The sequence below is a fragment of the Podarcis melisellensis genome (assembly GCF_964234715.1).
Source record: "Podarcis melisellensis genome assembly, chromosome: 4".
Lineage (NCBI taxonomy): Eukaryota > Metazoa > Chordata > Lepidosauria > Squamata > Lacertidae > Podarcis > Podarcis melisellensis.
This window is the reverse complement of record NC_138531.1, coordinates 95,627,385-95,645,630: the sequence shown is the minus strand read 5'-3', so window position 1 is coordinate 95,645,630 and position 18,246 is coordinate 95,627,385. Positions and strand designations below refer to the sequence as shown.

The window sequence follows — 18,246 nt, the reverse complement described above, 5'->3', positions numbered from 1 at the left end:
TAACAAATCATTAAAATGCCTCCCTAAAAAGGGCTGCCTTCAAATGTTTCTAAAGGTTATATAGTTACTCATCTCATTGATATCTGGTGGGAGGGCGTTCCACAGGGCGGGCGCCACCACCGAGAAGGCCCTCTGCCTGGTTCCCTGTACCTTCAATTCTCGCAGGGAGGGAACTGCCAGAAGGCCCTCGGAGCTGGACCTCAGTGTCCGGGCTGAACAATGGGAGTGGAGACGCTCCTTCAGGTATACAAGGCAATGGTGAATACAGTGGTACCTTGGTTCTCAAACTTAATCCATTCCAGAAGTCTGTTCCAAAACCAAGGCGCACTTTCCCATAGAAAGTAATGCAAAATGGATTAATCCATTCCAGACTTTTAAAAACCCCTAAAACAGCAATTTAACATGAATTTTACTATCTAACGAGACTATTGATCCATAAAATGAAAGCCATAATCAATGTACTGTACTATAAAATAAATAAGACCATATTGTAGATGATAAAAATTAAAATTAATGTTTTTTCTTACCTGCATTGATGATAGTCATTGTTTGGGATGGGGGCTTTTATCCATTTCCACAGTCACACAATCCATGAATCAGTAGCTGAACTGGGTTCCACATAGTCAAACAAAAATAAATTAACCCAAAAAGCCTCAAAAACAAAAACGCAAAATAAATACCAAAAACAAAAGCGCCAAATACCGTGGTCTCGAACTTAATCCATTCCGGAAGTCCATTTGACTTCCCAAATGTTTGAAAACCAAGGCGCAGCTTCTGATTGGTGCAGGTGCCCTGGAAATAATAGCCAACAGCCGCACGGGCCATTCAGCTTCCGAAAATCATTCGAAAACCAGAACACTTACTTCCCGTTTTCGGGGTTTGGGAACCAAGGCGTTTGAGAACCAAGGTACCACTGTATACGTGGCAAACAGAGAATTTCCACAGAGCTGCTATAGATGTATTCAGAACTGTAGAACCTACAGAGCTACTTTATTCTGAGTCAGGCTGCTAGCCTATCTGGCCAGTGCTGAAGGGCAGCAGCTCAAACAGAAGCCTTTCCTTGTCCCTGAGAGCATTCTAACTGGAGGTGCCGGAGACAGTATACAAAGGATTTGCTGTGCCCTGCAACCCTCCCTTTGCATGCCGCAAGCTGTCTCAGGTATGCCCTGCGGTCATTTGTAGCCTGGGACCTCCTTGGCCTTCCCCAGTACAGTGGTACCTCGGGTTAAGTACTTAATTCTTTCCGGAGGTCCGTACTTAACCTGAAACTGTTCTTAACCTGAAGCAACGCTTTAGCTAATTGGGCCTCCTGCTGCTGCCGCTGTTCCGCTGGAGCACGATTTCTGTTCTGATCCTGAAGCAAAGTTCTTAACCTAAAGCACTATTTCTGGGTTAGCGGAGTCTGTAACCTGAAGCATATGTAACCCGAGGTACCACTGTAGTCACTAAGAATGAGAGCATTGGGCTAAAATGCCAGCCAAAGCCACAGTCTGACCCAGGAGTGCCACCACACCACACCTGGGCATCACACCTGGGCATCCTCCTGTTCCCATGCCACAGATTGGTCACCTGCGGTACACACCAGCAACAGCTGCCTTATGCATATATTTCTTTGTGTTTCCTTTTCTGCAGGTATACCTAAATTGGAAACAGCCAGTGTTTCATCAGGTAAACAGTTGCTCATTTGTCGGTTTAAACAGAGGGGATGCAATCGGTCATCGTTTCTCGGGCACGACTGGTGGGAAATCAGTGTTTCTTGGCACCGAATCATTTGCCGCACAACCCGTTCTCTCAGCTGCCATGCTAAAGTGATGCTCGGGCCCTGCATTGCAAACCAAAGTCTGTTGGGCGCAAGATCAGAACTAGAGATGTAATACTCAAGCTTGGAGCATCATTTTCTTTTCCTTCCACTCAAGACTGTAGTCAGGCATCTTACTGCATCCTGAGTAGAACATAAGAGGGCTGCTGTGATTTCCCAGATCCATCACAGCCCAGGGACCGCTAGTTGATCATCCCTTTGCAAAGAAATCAAGTTCTGTAGTGCGCAACTGCCAACTTAGTCGTATCTGTGGGTGGCTAACATTTGATGATTGGCATACAGCAAGCAGACCTATTATGTGGCTAAATCTATGGGAGAAAGTCACCCTCATCAAGAAAATATCCCACTCTGTTGCTTCTCTTCTTTTTACATCCTCCAAACCGCTTGGAGCCTCTCCCTTCCACCCCCCACCAGCTTCCACTGATGTGTAGTACAGGCATGTGTTCATGCCAACTTTGTTGCACCTGGTGTTGCAACCTGGTTTGGGTAGTTCTGCAGAGAGGAAGGAGAAAGATACATTGTTGTTGTTTAGTCGTGTCCGACTCTTCGTGACCCCCTGGACCAGAGCACACCAGGCACTCCTGTCTTCCACTGCCTCCCGCAGTTTGGTCTAACTCATGCTGGTAGCTTCGAGAACACTGTCCCACCATCTCGTCCCCTGTCGTCCCCTTCTCCTTGTGCTCTTTCCCAACATCAGGGTCTTTTCCAGGGAGTCTTCTCTTCTCACGAGGTGGCCAAAGTATTGGAGCCTCAGCTTCAGGATCTGTCCTTCCAGTGAGCACTCAGGGCTGATTTCCTTCAAGAGCATCCATTCTTCGGCGATCAGCCTTCTTTATGGTCCAAGAAAGATACATAGCTCCCAACATTTTAAGGCCTGTAGATAGATGTCTATGAAGAATGGTTTTGGTACCAGACTGAAGGTGCAATCCTGACTAGGGAGAGGGCTGCACTGAATACAGTGCAGCTTACTTCTGGGTAAACATGCATAGGATTGTCCTGTGAGAAAAATATTTAGATTTCCTAGGCAGCTGCATCAAATTTCTAAATGCCCAGGCAGCCAGTCTTTACTATCTCTGCTGCAAGAGACAAAGAACTCAGCCATCTATTCTCCTCTTCCCCAGCAAATGTCTAACATTTCTGAATGGATATGGGTTGGGGGTTTTTTTGGGGGGGGATTAAGAGCTACTTTTTGGAGTTAACATACTTGTGTTGGGTAAAATCACACCTGTGTAGACAAGCTGTTGATAATTCAGATGTGCCGAATTAGAGACTGCAGGTCGGGCTGAGAAATTTGCTTAATTGTGAGCAATGTTCAACCCTTCCCTCTGGCGATGTGTTTTTAATAGCAGAAGCTTTGTAAGCATGATATAAATAACGTACCTTGGCAAGAGAGCAGAAAGCACTCCTCGTTTACTGCAATTAATTGTCAGAACACATGCAGACATGACAGCGTTCCAAGTGTGTCTGGAGTCTCTCATTATGCCGTGCTATTTTTGATTTCCCGTATTTAGATGCATAATTTCTGCATTTTAGAATTGCAACAACTAGATGCATGAACGTACGTCGCCACTGCATGTCTTCCAAATGGATCAGTATCTAATATAATCTGCTACCTGTCTTTTGAAAGAATCTGCTCTCTTGCTGCTGTCTCTCCAGCTCCTGCTGGTTCTTCTCCCTCCTCTTCCTAGTTTGACAATCCCTTTTCATGTGATAAATGTCACAGCGAGCACGCTGGCAGATTATACGTTCTGACTATATTAGAGAACCAACAGCAAGATACTTCCCTTTTGGTAATTGATATGCACAGGCTAATTTGCACGTTGGTTTAACGTTCTGGAACATGGTGTATTTTTTAGGAGAAGAGTTTTTTCAGCTGTGGAAGATAGTGGAAGCAAAGAAATCTAGCAAAGAGTGAGGTAGACACCACAAACATTGAAGGGACAGCTGTAGAGGGGAGCTACAGATATTGGCAGTATACCTGTGAATTGTTGAGGGTCAGGATCTCTTGACATGTCAGTCACAATGCTACTTGGATCAATAAATGGGAGAGAGGGCATTTAAAGTCAGATGACCATTGCAAACCTACTTTCTTCTGGCTGGAGACCAAGTGGTACGGAGGGAGGGAGGGGATAGAAGCTTGGGGAAGAAATCCTGGGCTTATTTGTGGTGGTGTTCAGAACCACAGGTCCAAAGCAGGGCCTGAGCAAGTGGGTTGATGCAGGAATACCAAAGAAGGATGTCAAAAATGCCAGAATCAAAGAATTGTAGAGTTGGAAGGGGACCTTGACGGTCATCTAGTCCAACCACCTACGATGCAGGAATCTTTTGCCCAACATGGGGTTCGAACCCACGACCCTGAGATTACCTGTCTCATGCTCTACCAACTGAGTTATCCAATAATAAATGTCAATAATATCCAATAATAATAATTTATTATGGTGACAGCAGTCACAAAATTAAAAGATGCCTGCTTCTTGGGAGAAAAGCAATGACAAACCTAGACAGCATCTTAAAAAGCAGAGACATCATTTTGCCGACAAAGGTCCGTATAGTTAAAGCTATGGTTTTCCCAGTAGTGATGTATGGAAGTGAGAGCTGGACCATCAAGAAGGCTGATCGCCGAAGAATTAATGCTTTTGAATTATGGTTCTGGAGGAGACTCTTGAGAGTCCCATGGACTGCAAGAAGATCAAACCGATCCATTCTGAAGGAAATCAGCCCTGAGTGCTCACTGGAAGGACAGATCCTGAAGCTGAGGCTCCAATACTTTGGCCACCTCATGAGAAGAGAAGACTCCCTGGAAAAGACCCTGATGCTGGGAAAGATTGAGGGCACAAGGAGAAGGGGCGGCAGAGGACGAGATGGTTGGACAGTGTTCTCGAAGCTACGAACATGAGTTTGACTAAACTGCGGGAGGCAGTGGAAGACAGGAGTGCCTGGCGTGCTCTGGTCCATGGGGTCACGAAGAGTCGGACACGACTAAACGACGACAACAACAAATTTATACCCTACCCATCCGGTTGGGTTTCCCCAGCCACTCTGGGCGGCTTCCAGCAAAATATTAAAATACAATCATTCATCAGATATTAAAGGCTTCCCTAAACAGGGTTGCTTTCTAGAGCTTTATTAAAGAAAGGTGGAGAGACCCTGACTCCTTTGCAAACGCAGGGAGAACACGGTGGATGTTATGATGTCTTGTCCGCCCCCAGGCAAATGTGTATACTATACTTATAGGCAAGACAGTGTACGGCAGTCTAGCCAGAACCTTCCATGAACCCACCTCACCCACGAAGGCGTAGGTGGCAACTGTCCAAGGTTTTTAGACAGCTCACCTCTCTGGGCCAAGAACCCAGCATCCCAAGAGCCCAGCACAGATAAACACAACATCAAAGCAAGCCAGTTAGCATAGATCAGAGCAAGTCAGGGCAAATATATATGAGCTCATCATTGCAACAACTACCAATTAATTGTGGGGTTATCTTGGCTACCAAGACGGTGCTTGCAGGCAGAACAGTTCCCCTTTTGTTCAGCGCAGAGTGGGAGGCACAGAAACCAAATTTAACAAAAGCAAAGATGCGGAATGACAGTCCGAGCGTCAGCTTTAGCAGCAAATGGGGTGTTAAGGGGGAGATCGTGATTGATTTCGCAGGAATCATTGGGTCACACTATCGACTAACATATTACATGAGCTTTTAAAAGCAAAAATTGTCAGGTGCGTGAACTGGGATAACATGGTCTTGGGAGGCAGTGGGGGGGGGGGAGGGGAATCGAAGTCAGTTTATTTCAGTTTTTCTTCTTCCCTCTTGTAAATCCGACTGGTCCCTCCCTCTTGGCATGCGTTTTCTTAAAGCAATGGAAGGCTAAATTTTAGCTAGCCTTGCATATGTTTGCCAAAGCGCAACACCTTTCATGCAGGGAAGCATAGTATTCTATTAATTTACCGGTAGAGGGGAGAGACCCAGAGAAAATTAAACCTTTTTTCCTTCTGCTTTGTCATACAGGTTATGTATGGAACGCTGGTGGCTGTTCTAGTACTGCGATCTGTATATATAGTCTTATGGTAAGGAACGGGTTAACTTTAAAACGCTTGCACTTGGTCATTTGTGAGAGGGGAGTTATTGGGCTTTTTTCCTTTTTTGTCTATTATGTTTTAGTGGTCTCGTTTTTTCATTTTTAGCCAGCAAACAAGCCTGAGTCAAAAATAGCATGCAGCCTTCAGGCTAGGCTTGTTCAGCGAGGACATGGGACAGTTGCAGAGGGGTCCAGAACTGCAGGCTAATTCATAGAATAATAGAATTGTGAAGTTGGAAAGGGATCCCAGGGATCATCTAGTCCCTCTGCAATGCAGAGAGGGCCCCCACTCTGGCTGGCGTCCCCCTGGCTACATAATGACCTCTAACGGCCTAGGACCCACGTATCTACGGGACCGCCTCTCCTGGTATGCCCCACGGAGGACCTTAAGGCCCACAAATGACAAAACTTTGGAGGTCCCAGGTCTCACGGTGCTTAGATTGGTCGCAACTAGGGCCAGGGCCTTTTTAGTACTGGCCCCGACTTGGTGGAACGCTTTGTCACAAGAGACCAGGGCCCTGCAGGACTTGACATCTTTCAGCAGGGCCTGCCAGACAGAGCTGTTCCGCCTGGCCTTTGGTTTGGACTCAGTCTGACCCTTATGTTTTCCGTCCCCTTATGGTTTTGATCTATGGGCTACTTTTAAAATGAGGGTGCATTTTAAGTTGCATTTTAACCTGTATTTTAAAATCCCCCCCATTATGTTTTTACTGTAATTTTACTGGTTGTTAGCTGCCCTGAGCCCGGCTCTGGCCGGGGAGGGTGGGGTATAAATAAAATTATTATTGTTATTGTTATTATTGACTAAAACCAAAATGGACAGTCAGAATAAATGTGGGTGAAGCAGCTCCTCTATGAGGAAAGGGTTCATCATTTGCGGGTTTTTAGTTTTGAGTGGAGGAGGGGACATGATGGAGGTGTGCAGAATGACCCAGAGTTTGGAGAAGGTGGGTAGCAAGAGATTCCCCTGTCCTAGTAGCTTGAACCCGGTGACATCCAACCGAGCCAAACGGACATTTCGGGACAGACGAAAAGGAAGGGCTTCTTCACATAGTTGAACTGTGGAGTTTGATCCCACAAGAAGCTGCGATGGCTACTAATTTGGATCGATTTAAAAGAGAATTAGGCCAGTCCATGGAGGATAAAAGCATCGGTGTCTTCTAGCCGCAATAGCTGTGTTCCACCTCCACGGCTGGAGGCGGTGCATTTTCTAAATACCAGTTGGTGAGAGCGGCAATTGGGGAGAGGGCTGTTGCTCTCAGGTCCTGCTCACGGTCTTCCAAGAGCACAGGAAGCTCCCTTCGCCTGAGTCAGACCACTGGTCTTCCTTTCTCAGCATTGCCAATACGACTGGCGATGGCTCTCCCAAGATTTCCACCGTGCCTAGAGGGTCCGGGGATTGAAAATGGGAATTAGATGGGCCTTTGGTCTTGTCCAGCAGGGCTCTTCTCCTGTTTTTAAAACTGCTTTAAGGTATTAAAAAACTCTCATTTGCTTCTCTCTAGGGTATACCCGTGGCTGAGGGGCCTAGGCTATACGTCCCTGACGGTATTTTTGCTGGGGTTTTTCCTTTGGAACGTAGACAATATTTTCTGCGATAAACTGAGGTAAGTGAACTGACTTTGCAGTTTGGGGGGGGAATTAACTCCAAAACCCCATCATTTTTAATACTGTTTTTGAAATATTGTAACCCACCCTGAGACCTTGTTATCGTCAACGATAATAATGGCTGTAGTTGACAACTGTCTGTCTTGAGATCCAATAATAATAATAATAATAATAATAATTTATTTGTACCCCGCCCATCTGGCTGGGTTTCCCCAGGCACTCTGGGCGGCTTCCAACAAAGACCAAAAATGCACTAAAATGTCACACATTAAAAACTTCCCTGAACAGGGCTGCCTTAAGATGTCTTCTGAATGTCAGGTAGTTGTTTATCTCTTTGACATCTGATGGGAGGGCGTTCCACAGGGCAGGTGCCACTACTGAGAAGGCCCTCTGCCTGGGTCCCTGTAGCTTTGCTTCTCACAATGAGGGAACCGCCAGAAGGCCCTCGGTGCTGGACCTCAGCTTCCGGGCAGAATGATGAGGATGGAGGTGCTTCTTCAGGTATACAATGGAGTGTGCCTCTGGGGGTGAAATCAAAGCGCTGTGTTAGCAGCACCAAAGTGACCTCCCTGGGGCACAAGGCTGGGCAGTGTGTCTGGAGGTCCTGGGCTGTCGAGATGAGACTTGCTTCTCGGTGCCCAGGAACGTAACCCCCGCGTAAGTGGGGAGTTGCCTATACAACATGCAGTACTAAATCGCCCAGTGGGCCGCTTGGCGTTGCATCACCCTTGTACACTCTGTTCTAAGTTGCAGCTCCTAAATCGTAGCTTCACTGTCTCAGTCTGTCCAGAACTGTAAAAGGCAAAGGATGGTTAAGTCCAGTCAAAGGTGACTATGGGGTTGCAGCGCTCACCTTGCTTTCAGGCTGAGGGAGCTGGCGTTTGTCCGCAGACAGCTTTCTGGGTCATGTGGCCGGCAGGACTAAACCGCTTCTGGCACGACGGGACACCGTGATGCAAACCAGAGCGCATGGAAACGCCATTTACCCTCCCGCCACAGCAGTACCTATTTATCTGCCTGCATTGGCGTGCTTTTGAACTGCTAGGTTGGCAGGAGCTGGGACTGAGCAATGGGAGCTCACCGCATTGAGGGGATTCGAACCGCCAGCCTTCTGATCGGCAAGCCCAAGAGCCTCAGTGGTTTAGACCACGGAGCCACTCGCGTCCAGAACTGTATTCTTGCAACCGTAGCGTTTGAAGGTGCCATCTGTCAGACTGTAGTCAGGGTTGACAAACAGTATTAGAAGATTTTGGGTTAAGAAGTTGTGGTGAGAAATGGTTTGCCCCCCCCCCACCCCCAGTTGTTGGGGGGGGAAAGCTAGGTTTAGGAGGGCAACTGTGTTTGGCCAAGGTCCTCTTGCAGCTGTGGCATTTAGCTTCCATGGTAGAGAATTGCAGAAACTTAAAAGTTACTTAAACAACTGCATGTTTTTGATCCTGCTGCTACAGCGATTGCATGCACTCTAGAGACCGTGTTGGACTGAATGTGAGCAGCTTTTTATCAGATAGTCCTGAGCTACATGGAAGATCTAATCTGAGTGAGCTTCAGCCAGAGAGATTGCTTTAGTGACGTTACGTCCACCTCATTGGGCTGCAAATGGGCTGTGAGACGTACTTTGGTCAGACAAGTCTTTTTCCACGGTCTCTTTCACAGCCACCGGGGGTGGAATAAACTGCCCTGTAACCCACACAAATGTCAAATTGAACATGCAGTTACAAAAAGCAGAGCTTGTCTCCGCTGACGCAAGGAAGCTTCATTGCACACGGAACGGTAAACCGGGTGCACCAAAAAAGCTACCGACACCTTTGACGCTGGTTCCTCTGTCAGGCAAGCCCATGTTTTCCTCGAGTGTGCAGCTTTGACGAAGGTCACCTTTTAGACTTTTAAACCAACACCAGCTGATGACATGGCTCCTCAAATCAATACACACTGTGGAAACTTCACACTGGACTTCAAGCGTCTGACATTGTGTGCCTCCCCATTCTTCCTCCAGACTCTGGGTCCTTAGTTTCCAAATGAGATGCAAAAGCTGCTCTCGTCAGAAAAGAGATTTGGGGAGCCATATCATCAGCTGGTGTTGGTCCACTGTGCTTCATTAAGTCCAGGGTCAACGCAGCCGTCTACCAGGAGATTTTGGAGCACTTCATGCTTCCTTCCGCAGACAAGCTTTATGGGGATGCTGACTTCATTTTCCAGCAGGACTTTGGCACCTGCCCACACTGCCAAAAGTACCAAAACCTGGTTCAGTGCCCATGGGATTACTGTGCTTGATTGGCCAGCAAACTCGCCTGACCTGAACCCCATAGAAAATCTATGGGGCGTTACCAAGAGAAAGATGAGAGACATGAGACCGAGCAATGCAGAAGAGCTGAAGGCTGCTATTGAAGCTTCATGGTCTTCCATAACACCTCAGCAGTGCCACAGGCTGATAGCATCCATGCCACGCCGCATTGAGGAAGTAATTGATGCAAAAGGGGCCCAAACCAAGTACTGAGTACATATGCATGCTTCTACTTCTCAGAGGTCCAATATTGCTCTATTTGCAGTCCTTGTTTTGCTGATTTCATTTAATATTCTAATTTCATTTAATATTCTAATTTTCTGAGATTGTTAATTTGGGGTTTCACCTGTATATTCTGCAAGAGAATGGAAAGCACTGTTTCAGCAAGCTGCCAGGCAAAGAAAATGTTGAGTTAGTATCTCCAGATATTCCTAGAAAGCAGACACCCAGGAAACTGGTCTGACAGGTATATAAATTGAGCTGTTTAGAGGCCCAGGTTGTGACTCTGTCCTGTTTATTTTTCTCCCTCCACAGGGGTTTGCGGGCGAGGCTACCTCCACTTGTGAGCGTCATGACGCAGTTTCACGCCTGGTGGCACATTCTTACAGGCCTCGGCTCCTACCTTCATATCTTGTTCAGGTGTGACGGCCTCCCCTTCTCGTGGGCTCTGGGTGGGGAAACTCCTGCCCTATGTGCTGCCAACTTCATAGCTGTAAACCATTCCCCTTCCTTCCAGAAAGGCATGACTGCTTTCTTGGTAAAAAGTTCTGTTAATAAGATTAGGAGCTGCGTCCGGGGCTGTATGCATTGAAGAGGAGCAGCAGTGGGTGACAGGTGGCAAGGGGGTTGGCAGGGAGGAACGGCAGCAACTGGTGCAGCGCCGGCCCTGTCATTAGGTAGAGTGGGGCAGCCGCCTCAGGCAGCTGACATGGGACTCTTCTGAAAGCGCAACAGAATAAGTAGCAATTTATTCTTATTTTATTTTTCACTGTCAGGAAGGGGGGAGAAGGCACTTGTGGGTAGGGCAGGTGTGCTGGTCCCAGGGGGAAGGTTACCGTTGGCGTAGTCAAAGTCCGGTCCTGGGTCACCAGCCTGGAAACAGTCCACAAGGAGCGGGGCGAGGTCCAAAGCAGGAAGCCGGGCGGGGACAGGAACACTGGAGGGTCAGGTCTGGGTCCGGGCAGGAACAGGTACTCAATAACGACGTTGCTCCCACAACCTGGGACCAGGCTGACTGGCCTTTATCTTCTCTGAGGCCAAGGGCGGTCCTGGCCCCCAGGAGACCCGCCTCTCCTGGCCTTAAGGCGAGCACTCCTCCTGGGAGAAACCAGTTCCCTCCGCCTCTCTGCCCTGAGCCTCTGCAGTTCAGGAGAGGCTGAAGGGTTACTGGGCCCAGGGGGAGACTCACCTGTAGGCACTGAGTCCTCAACCACCTCTGGAGCCAGAGTGGAATCACCTGGTGCCTGCTCCTGAGGATCCGGCACAGGTGCAGGCGCTTCAGAATCAAGGCCCTGCCCCAGTTCAGCCGGCCCTGGAGGCGGGGACTCCTGTGCAGGCTGGGAGTCCTCCGGTTCAGCCTCTGAATCGGATTCCCAGGCCATCACAGCAGGGCTGGGCAATATCTGGTTTTCAACTTCTATCTTATCACTAGATAAACGTCACGATATACTGATATATTACAATGTCTGCAATAAGGGTGGAGCTATGTATAGTGGTACCTCTGGTTGCGAACGGGATCCGTTCTGGAGGCCCATTCGCAACATGAAAAGAGCTCAACCCGCAGCGGCGCATCTGTGCATGTCATTTTGCGCTTATGCGTGAGCGGCAAAACTCGGAGGTAACCCTTTCTGGTACTTCCGGGTCGCCACGGGACGTAACCTGAAAGAACGTAACGTGAAGCAGACGTAACATGAGGTATGACTGTAGAGGCATTCGCTGGCTTCATGGTTTTTCCCGCATTGCGATTTTTGCTTGGCACACATGCACGCACGTCATGATTTATGATACATTGCCAGGTCAAAAAATGAAACCGATGACGCGCTATGGACTTCAAACCGGTTTGGGGCGATATATCGCCCAGCCCTACTTGTGGGGTTAACTCATCCAGCTGCCACAATAATTTGACTATACAGCTGGACCCGTGGCGGCAGAGGAAACAACTGCCTTGGGAGGCAAAATGCCTGTCGCTGGCTCTGGCTATAGCTTTGCCCGCCTGCCCTCTCCACCTTAGCTCTGAATACCAGCTGCTGGGAATTGCCAGCTGGGAGAAGGTAGTTGCACTCAGGCCCTGCATATTGGCTTCTCATAGACATGTGGCTGGCCAAGCGGAAGAGCAGTGTGCTAGACAGGGTGGGCCTTTGGCCTGATCTAACAGAGCCAGGCTCCTCTTATGATCCCCCACCTCAGTATCGCTGCACAAGAGCCCCAGCTTCAGTAGCAGCAATAATAATAATAATAATAATAATAATAATAATAATAATAATAATAATAAATTTTATTTATACCCTGCCCTCCCCAGCCAAGACCGGGCTCAGGGCAGCTAACACAAAATATAAAAACAATGGATTGAAATACTGCTTAAGATTAAAATACAACATAAAAACATTCAAATGCAGCCTCATTTCAGTGGAAACTCAAATCAAAAATTTTTCTGGGCGATAAAAACGTCAAGTCTTCACCAAGGTCAACTATCCAGACTGGTCTTACATGGGCCAGAAAAAAGCCAGGGAAGTCCCCAAACAGGAGTTTCAACACAGAAGGAGAAAGGAAAAAAGAAAGAAAGAGGGGGAGGGAATCAAATTGATTCCAAGCCACAGGCCAGGCGGAACAACTCTGTCTTTCAGGCCCTGCGGAAAAAAATCAGATCCCGCAGGGCCCTGGTCTCATGAGACAGAGTGTTCCACCAGGCCGGAGCCAGTGTTGAGAAGGCCCTGGCTCTGGTTGAGGCTAATCTGATTTCCTTAGGGCCTGGGACCTCTAGGGTGTTACTGTTTATGGACCTTAAGGTCCTCCGTGGGGCATACCAGGAGAGGCGGTCCTGTAGGTACGAGGGTCCTAGGCCGTGAAGGGCTTTAAAGGTCAAAACCAGCACCTTAAATCAGAAGCTCCGCTCAGCGATGCTGGCCCAGCTGGCCTCCATGGTTCCCCTCCTGCTCTCACAGTCCCAGGCACGCAAAACAGGAGGCTGGTTGCTTTTGCCTTTGTAGAGTTGGAAGGTTACCCCAAGGGTCATCTAGTCCAACCCCCTGGAATGCAGGAATCTTTTGCCCAGCGTGGGGCTCAAACTCCCAACCCTGGGATTTAAGAGTCTTGTGCTCTGCCAACTGAGCTGCCCAGCAGCTCCGGTGTTCAGTTGAGTTGGGGCCGTGTTCTGTCGTCTCACCTAAGCTGATGTACCCAAGCGCTTGTTTATTAATCTTCATTTCCTTCTCTCCACTCACCTCTCCTCTTTAGCTTATATTCAAGGACACTTTACCTGAAGTACAGGCCAAAGGTCAAGGTAAGGAATTCTACAGTAATTTACGGCTTGTGCAGGTGACGGGGCTTGTTAGGACAGAAGCATTTGAGATTGCTAGTGATGGATTATTTATTTTTTTCCTTTTTTGATTTGCTTTTCACTGTAGGGAAAAACAAAAGATACGGCATACATAAAATCTGCAGTGTCAATTTAACATTGAGCAAGAAGAGAAAAGGGCACATGCATCCCGAGCTATATCATTCAAAAAACATAATGAACCACTGTCATTCCGCCCCCACCAATAAATTTTATTGAGTTTTAAAACCTGCTTGAGTCCTTTTGTAGTGAGTTAATTTTGTCACCAGCACAATGGTCCACATCTGGAAGGGACCTCTTGAGAAACGAAGGGATCCATAAGCGTTTTCCAGTTAGCCTGCAGCTGCAGCTGTAAGGAGATTTATTGCCTCTTCCGAATGCGATTCATCGACCAGGTGATCAAGGTAGCGCCAGCAAAACCACTTCGGGGTCTCGAGGCGTTTTAAGCAATCGTAGCTGAAGCAGTTCTGCAGGAATTTTGGATTAATGGACACAACCAAATTGCATAGAAGTTGAGGCGTTGAGGCACAATTGATCTTGCAGCTTGGCAAGTTGTGACGGTGTGCTTTCTTTGAAGTAAGATTCTGTAACATTGTGGTGTTCCTCCTTTGGGCTGAGAGGCGGCATTCAGGTCCAAAATGTTCTTTTGAATTGCTCCAGCGAGGCTCTTAAATTTCCCCGTCTTCACATGTGTAGACAAGGACCCATAGCTCAGTGGTGGAGCGCATGCAGAATGTTGCCAGTCCCTGGCATACCTCCCTTGTTAGCAGGATCAGGCAAGGAGTCCTCTCTCTCTCCCTCTTTTTTCTCTGAACCTGGGAATTTTTTGATAGCCCTGGAATTCTTGTGCCAGCCACTGGACTTCCCAAACTGTGGTCTGTGGACCACAGGCTTCGTTCAGGCAGACCAAAACGAGTCTGTGACGAATGCATACAGTTTGAGTTCTGTGTAATTCAGATGGTCATACAGTAAAATACAGTATAGGAGATAAAAGAATCAATAAAAAATGCAGCGTGCGACAACAGGTGCAAAATAATAATAATTAAATGATCTGCCAAGACCAGCAATTTTCCAGTGATCCATAGAGGGGGGTTTTCAGAACCACCAGGGTAAACAATACCGGGCTGGATGGATAAATGATCTGTTTTAAGGCTGCCTCCTTTGTTCCCGCAGCATTTCCTACACCCCTGGGTTTTTGATACGGTGCTTGTTTCCCCCCTCTGAGTAAACGAAGCAATGTTTTCATTGACAAATCAATAAGAACAGTAGTTTCGAAACTTTTGGATCAGTTGAAAAACATGTATCCCTCGTTGATTTGAACTGCTTTTAAAATTCACCTTAACGTCTTGCAAATCCTTCAGTGGCAGCTGGCCGTTTTGCAGAGAGCACCCTCTCTGCTCCCCCTTTACAAGAGAGCCTGCCTCTTCCAGGGTGGATCACTCCGCTGTTAGATGCGTGTGTCAGCATAGAACAAGGAGCAATCTTTGACTTCAGAACGATTCGTTTTCTTAGTAAGCGTAACTAATCAATACACAATCACTTGAATAGCATCTCTGGTTTTGCATGTGTGCATTTATCCCAAACTCTAAACCAGATGTAGGCTCTCTAGATGTGGGACTCCCAGCTCCCTTGGTTCTGTTCGCCGGAGCCATTAGCGACGGCTGATTGGCATCGGGAGTCCAAGAGCACCTCAAATTTACCATGGTGTAAGTGATTCTGAGGTCTCTCAGAAGCTGCTGCTTGCATTTCAGTGCCTCCACTGGGCAGCAGCACATTGGCTTCCCTTGAAACAAAAGTTCCAGTTTCAGAGATTTAATTTTGTTGGGGGGGGGGAGAGAATGTTAAACACCAACCCCTACACTGCTCTTGCTTCCTATTCACATAAAAAAAAACCCCAAGCATGTTGCTTGCATTCATACAATTAACTTGACGCCTCGCTTGCCTTTTTTATTTATTTATTGATACAGCAAGAAAGAAAGAAAGAAAAAACACAAATACCAAATTACACACAGGAATAACAAATAATTTTCTTAACAAACAATAAAACATAAATTGGTCTTAACGCTAAAGACCCAACCTCCCGTCTATTCCATATTTCGATTTCATATTACTTATTGCCAATGCACACTTTTATCATAATTAAACTTTTCCTTAATATATCTAATTTCTTACATCTACCTTGGAACTTATTACTGAAGTTCCTCAAATGCTGCAACAGAATTTAAACTACTACGTTTCAAATATTCTTTGAAAACCTCCCATTTTGAGACAAATTCCTGTTTTGATTTATTCTTTATTTTTTCCGATAGACCGTCTAATTCGGCATATTCTGTCAGCTTTTGGATCCAAACTTGTATACAAGATTGGATGCCTCGCTTGCCTTGAGGGTTTCTCTTGGGGCCTAAGGAGCAAGTCTCTTTAAAAAACCCATCAGAACATGGCTGTTTTGAACATTGTTCTGAAACATTGTTCTGAACCACCAGAACGACGTGTCCCACAAGAGTAATGAAACAGCTTGCACCCTTTTTTCGTGTGTGGAGGCAACAAGGACACAGTCCGGGCGATAATATTGCTAAGTCTCAGTGGGGTGGTTGTCGCTTTCTCCCGTCCCTACTGCTGGGACATGCCTAATTGTCTTGAAAATCTTCCACTTCAAATGCAGCACTGAACTCGCACATTAGGCAGGCATCCAAGCGGGAACCTACTTTAAAATAGGTTTGCCCAGTGCCACAGTTGGAAAAGCTTCCCTGAGACAGCCCAGCTGCTAAGAACTTGCTTCACTTTCGCAGAACGCTCAGTGCTTTCTAGGGCAAACGGGAAGGAGGAGCTAAGCTTTGGAAGTCCTTGCCAAGTCATTTGCTTGGACAGACGGAGGGGTCAAGGGGAGCAGGGCAGCGTCTCCAGCATGCAGCACTACAGCATTTTAAAGCTTTGTGTCACCGGGATTGTCTTGCTTTCTCGCTTTGCTATTTTGTTTAGGCTGTTAAGGAATTTTCTGTTTAGTGATTTAACCGGTTTGCATCTAGATGGGTGATGACCGTTGTTGCTGTTTCCTTGTATCACCTTTGATGTTGTAACCCGCTCTGGCCTTGTGAAATGCGTAAAAATGGAAATATAATAAAGTAAATGTCATTTTTGAAGGTGCCTTTTGATCGAATAACTGCACTGCCTTTCACGTGTATATTAATTTTCTTAACAAGATTTGTATAGCAGGTACTCTTAAAGAAAGCATAAGGCGGTATAAAACGCTGAGCGAACGTAGGAATTAAAAACAGACTTTAAAAGCGGCAGACAAAGAAGCATAGAGTTGGAAGGGGCCCAACGGTCATCTAGTCCAACCCCCGCGGTGCAGGAATAACATCATCAAAATGCAGAGAAAATCCACAGTGTGAAAAGCAGACGTACAAATTAAAATTACGTGTCTGGGTATGGTTGCCTAAACGAAACCGTTCTTTGTAGGCATCGCAAGCAGTGCCATGGAGGTGCCTGCACTAAAATTAAAAACCCAGGAGCCCATGCACCCCCCAGCTGGCAAATGGGGCCACGGGGTGCTGCCCTCCGCAGTCCCTGGGGCAATTGGAGCAGAGCGTTCAGTTTCTGGCAGGGAGGCAAACCTCCTTCAGCAACTGCACTCCTCTGAAGGCTGGGGCCAGTCCAGTCTCCCCTCGTGCCTTTGTTCTGATGACAAGAGGTCCCCAAATGGCTTTCTCCCAGTGCCGCAGTGCTAGGGTTCGGGATCCCGGGATTGCAGCAGTGAGAACGCTTCTCTGCACATAACGGCTGCTCTTGCGCCTATCTCCAGGCCATGTGAATTGCCTCTTCTAACGTGAAGGTTAACATCTTTCCCAAGCCGGCTAAAATTCCTGGTTGCTTGCGCACTGAGTCCAGGAGACGCCACGGCTCAGTGGGAAAGCATCTGCCTTGTGCGTATACATTCAGAAGGTCCCAGGTTCAGTCTTGCGGGCATCTCTAGGTAGGCTTGGGAGAGACTCCTGAAGCCTGGGACCCTGGAGAGCTGCTGTCAGTGTTGACTCCACTGAGCTAAATGGACCAAGGGTTCGACTCAGTATCAGAGTATCAGATATGTACAGTATGACAGCTCTTCATCTTTTTTTGCCTATTAAACCAATAAACGTTTCTCAGAAGAGAGAGTCACCCAGATGCTCTTGTGTATAAACACTGTGTAAACTGGACTTACTATTTACCAATCATGTTCGTTCCCCTGGCTCCTGTGTATTAAACAGCAGCTTGGTCCGTGGACATTAGCAAGTGGCAATCTGCTTGCTTGCATGCTATGAAAACCCACTGGCCTCTACACAGATCAAGCTGCTTTTAAATGGGCAGGAGCAAAATAGAACGTTTTGTCTGATCAGTTGGCAATCTCCAGGGAGGTATGTGTGTTGTGTTTCTATGTTTCGGCCCAGCAGTCTTAAGAACCCCTTTTCTCCCTTCCTTTCAATAGTTTCTCTTTGGGATTTGGCCTGTTCTCTTAGTAGAATCGACCAATAAGCAAGAATCTGCAAAGAAGCAATGACGAGGACATTTGACCAACGCTGAAGAGACAACTTACCCCAGATGCATCAGGAGAGTCTACAATAAACCACTTGGACTGGCGTGTTGAACGTTCTTGCAAAGGAATATCCCCCTTCCCTTCCCTCTGGAGCTGCAGAGAATCTGTAGAAACAAGAGCCAGCCTCTCTACAGAAGCCACGATTAGAGGTTTTTCTGTGCTTGAGGTATCAAAACGAGGGCGTGGGATTTCTGTGTACAATACTTTAGGAGCTGCTGGGCTGGCAGATTGTGCTGTTCACAGAAAGCAAGTGTGTTTTCTGTTCTTGATGGCGGGTTACAGAGGTTTTCGTTTGGCTGGCCAGAATTTCCATTTGTGGGTGAAAACCTAACGCATCTGAGCAT

The 18,246-nt window shown here is 47.2% G+C and overlaps 1 protein-coding gene across 1 annotated transcript in view; it reads left to right on the top strand.

The window, feature by feature from the left end:
- The window catches only part of ACER3 (alkaline ceramidase 3), a 47,055-nt gene extending 29,109 nt beyond the window's left edge, over positions 1–17,946 (top strand). The window contains exons 5-10 of the mRNA XM_081909082.1: positions 1,497–1,668; positions 5,821–5,879; positions 7,396–7,497; positions 10,314–10,418; positions 13,233–13,278; positions 17,795–17,946. Of these exons, the coding sequence (XP_081765208.1) occupies positions 1,497–1,668; positions 5,821–5,879; positions 7,396–7,497; positions 10,314–10,418; positions 13,233–13,278; positions 17,795–17,866 (556 nt within the window). The 3' untranslated portion in view covers positions 17,867–17,946. The remainder of the gene's footprint in view (positions 1–1,496; positions 1,669–5,820; positions 5,880–7,395; positions 7,498–10,313; positions 10,419–13,232; positions 13,279–17,794) is intronic.
- The last annotated feature ends 300 nt before the right edge of the window (positions 17,947–18,246 follow it).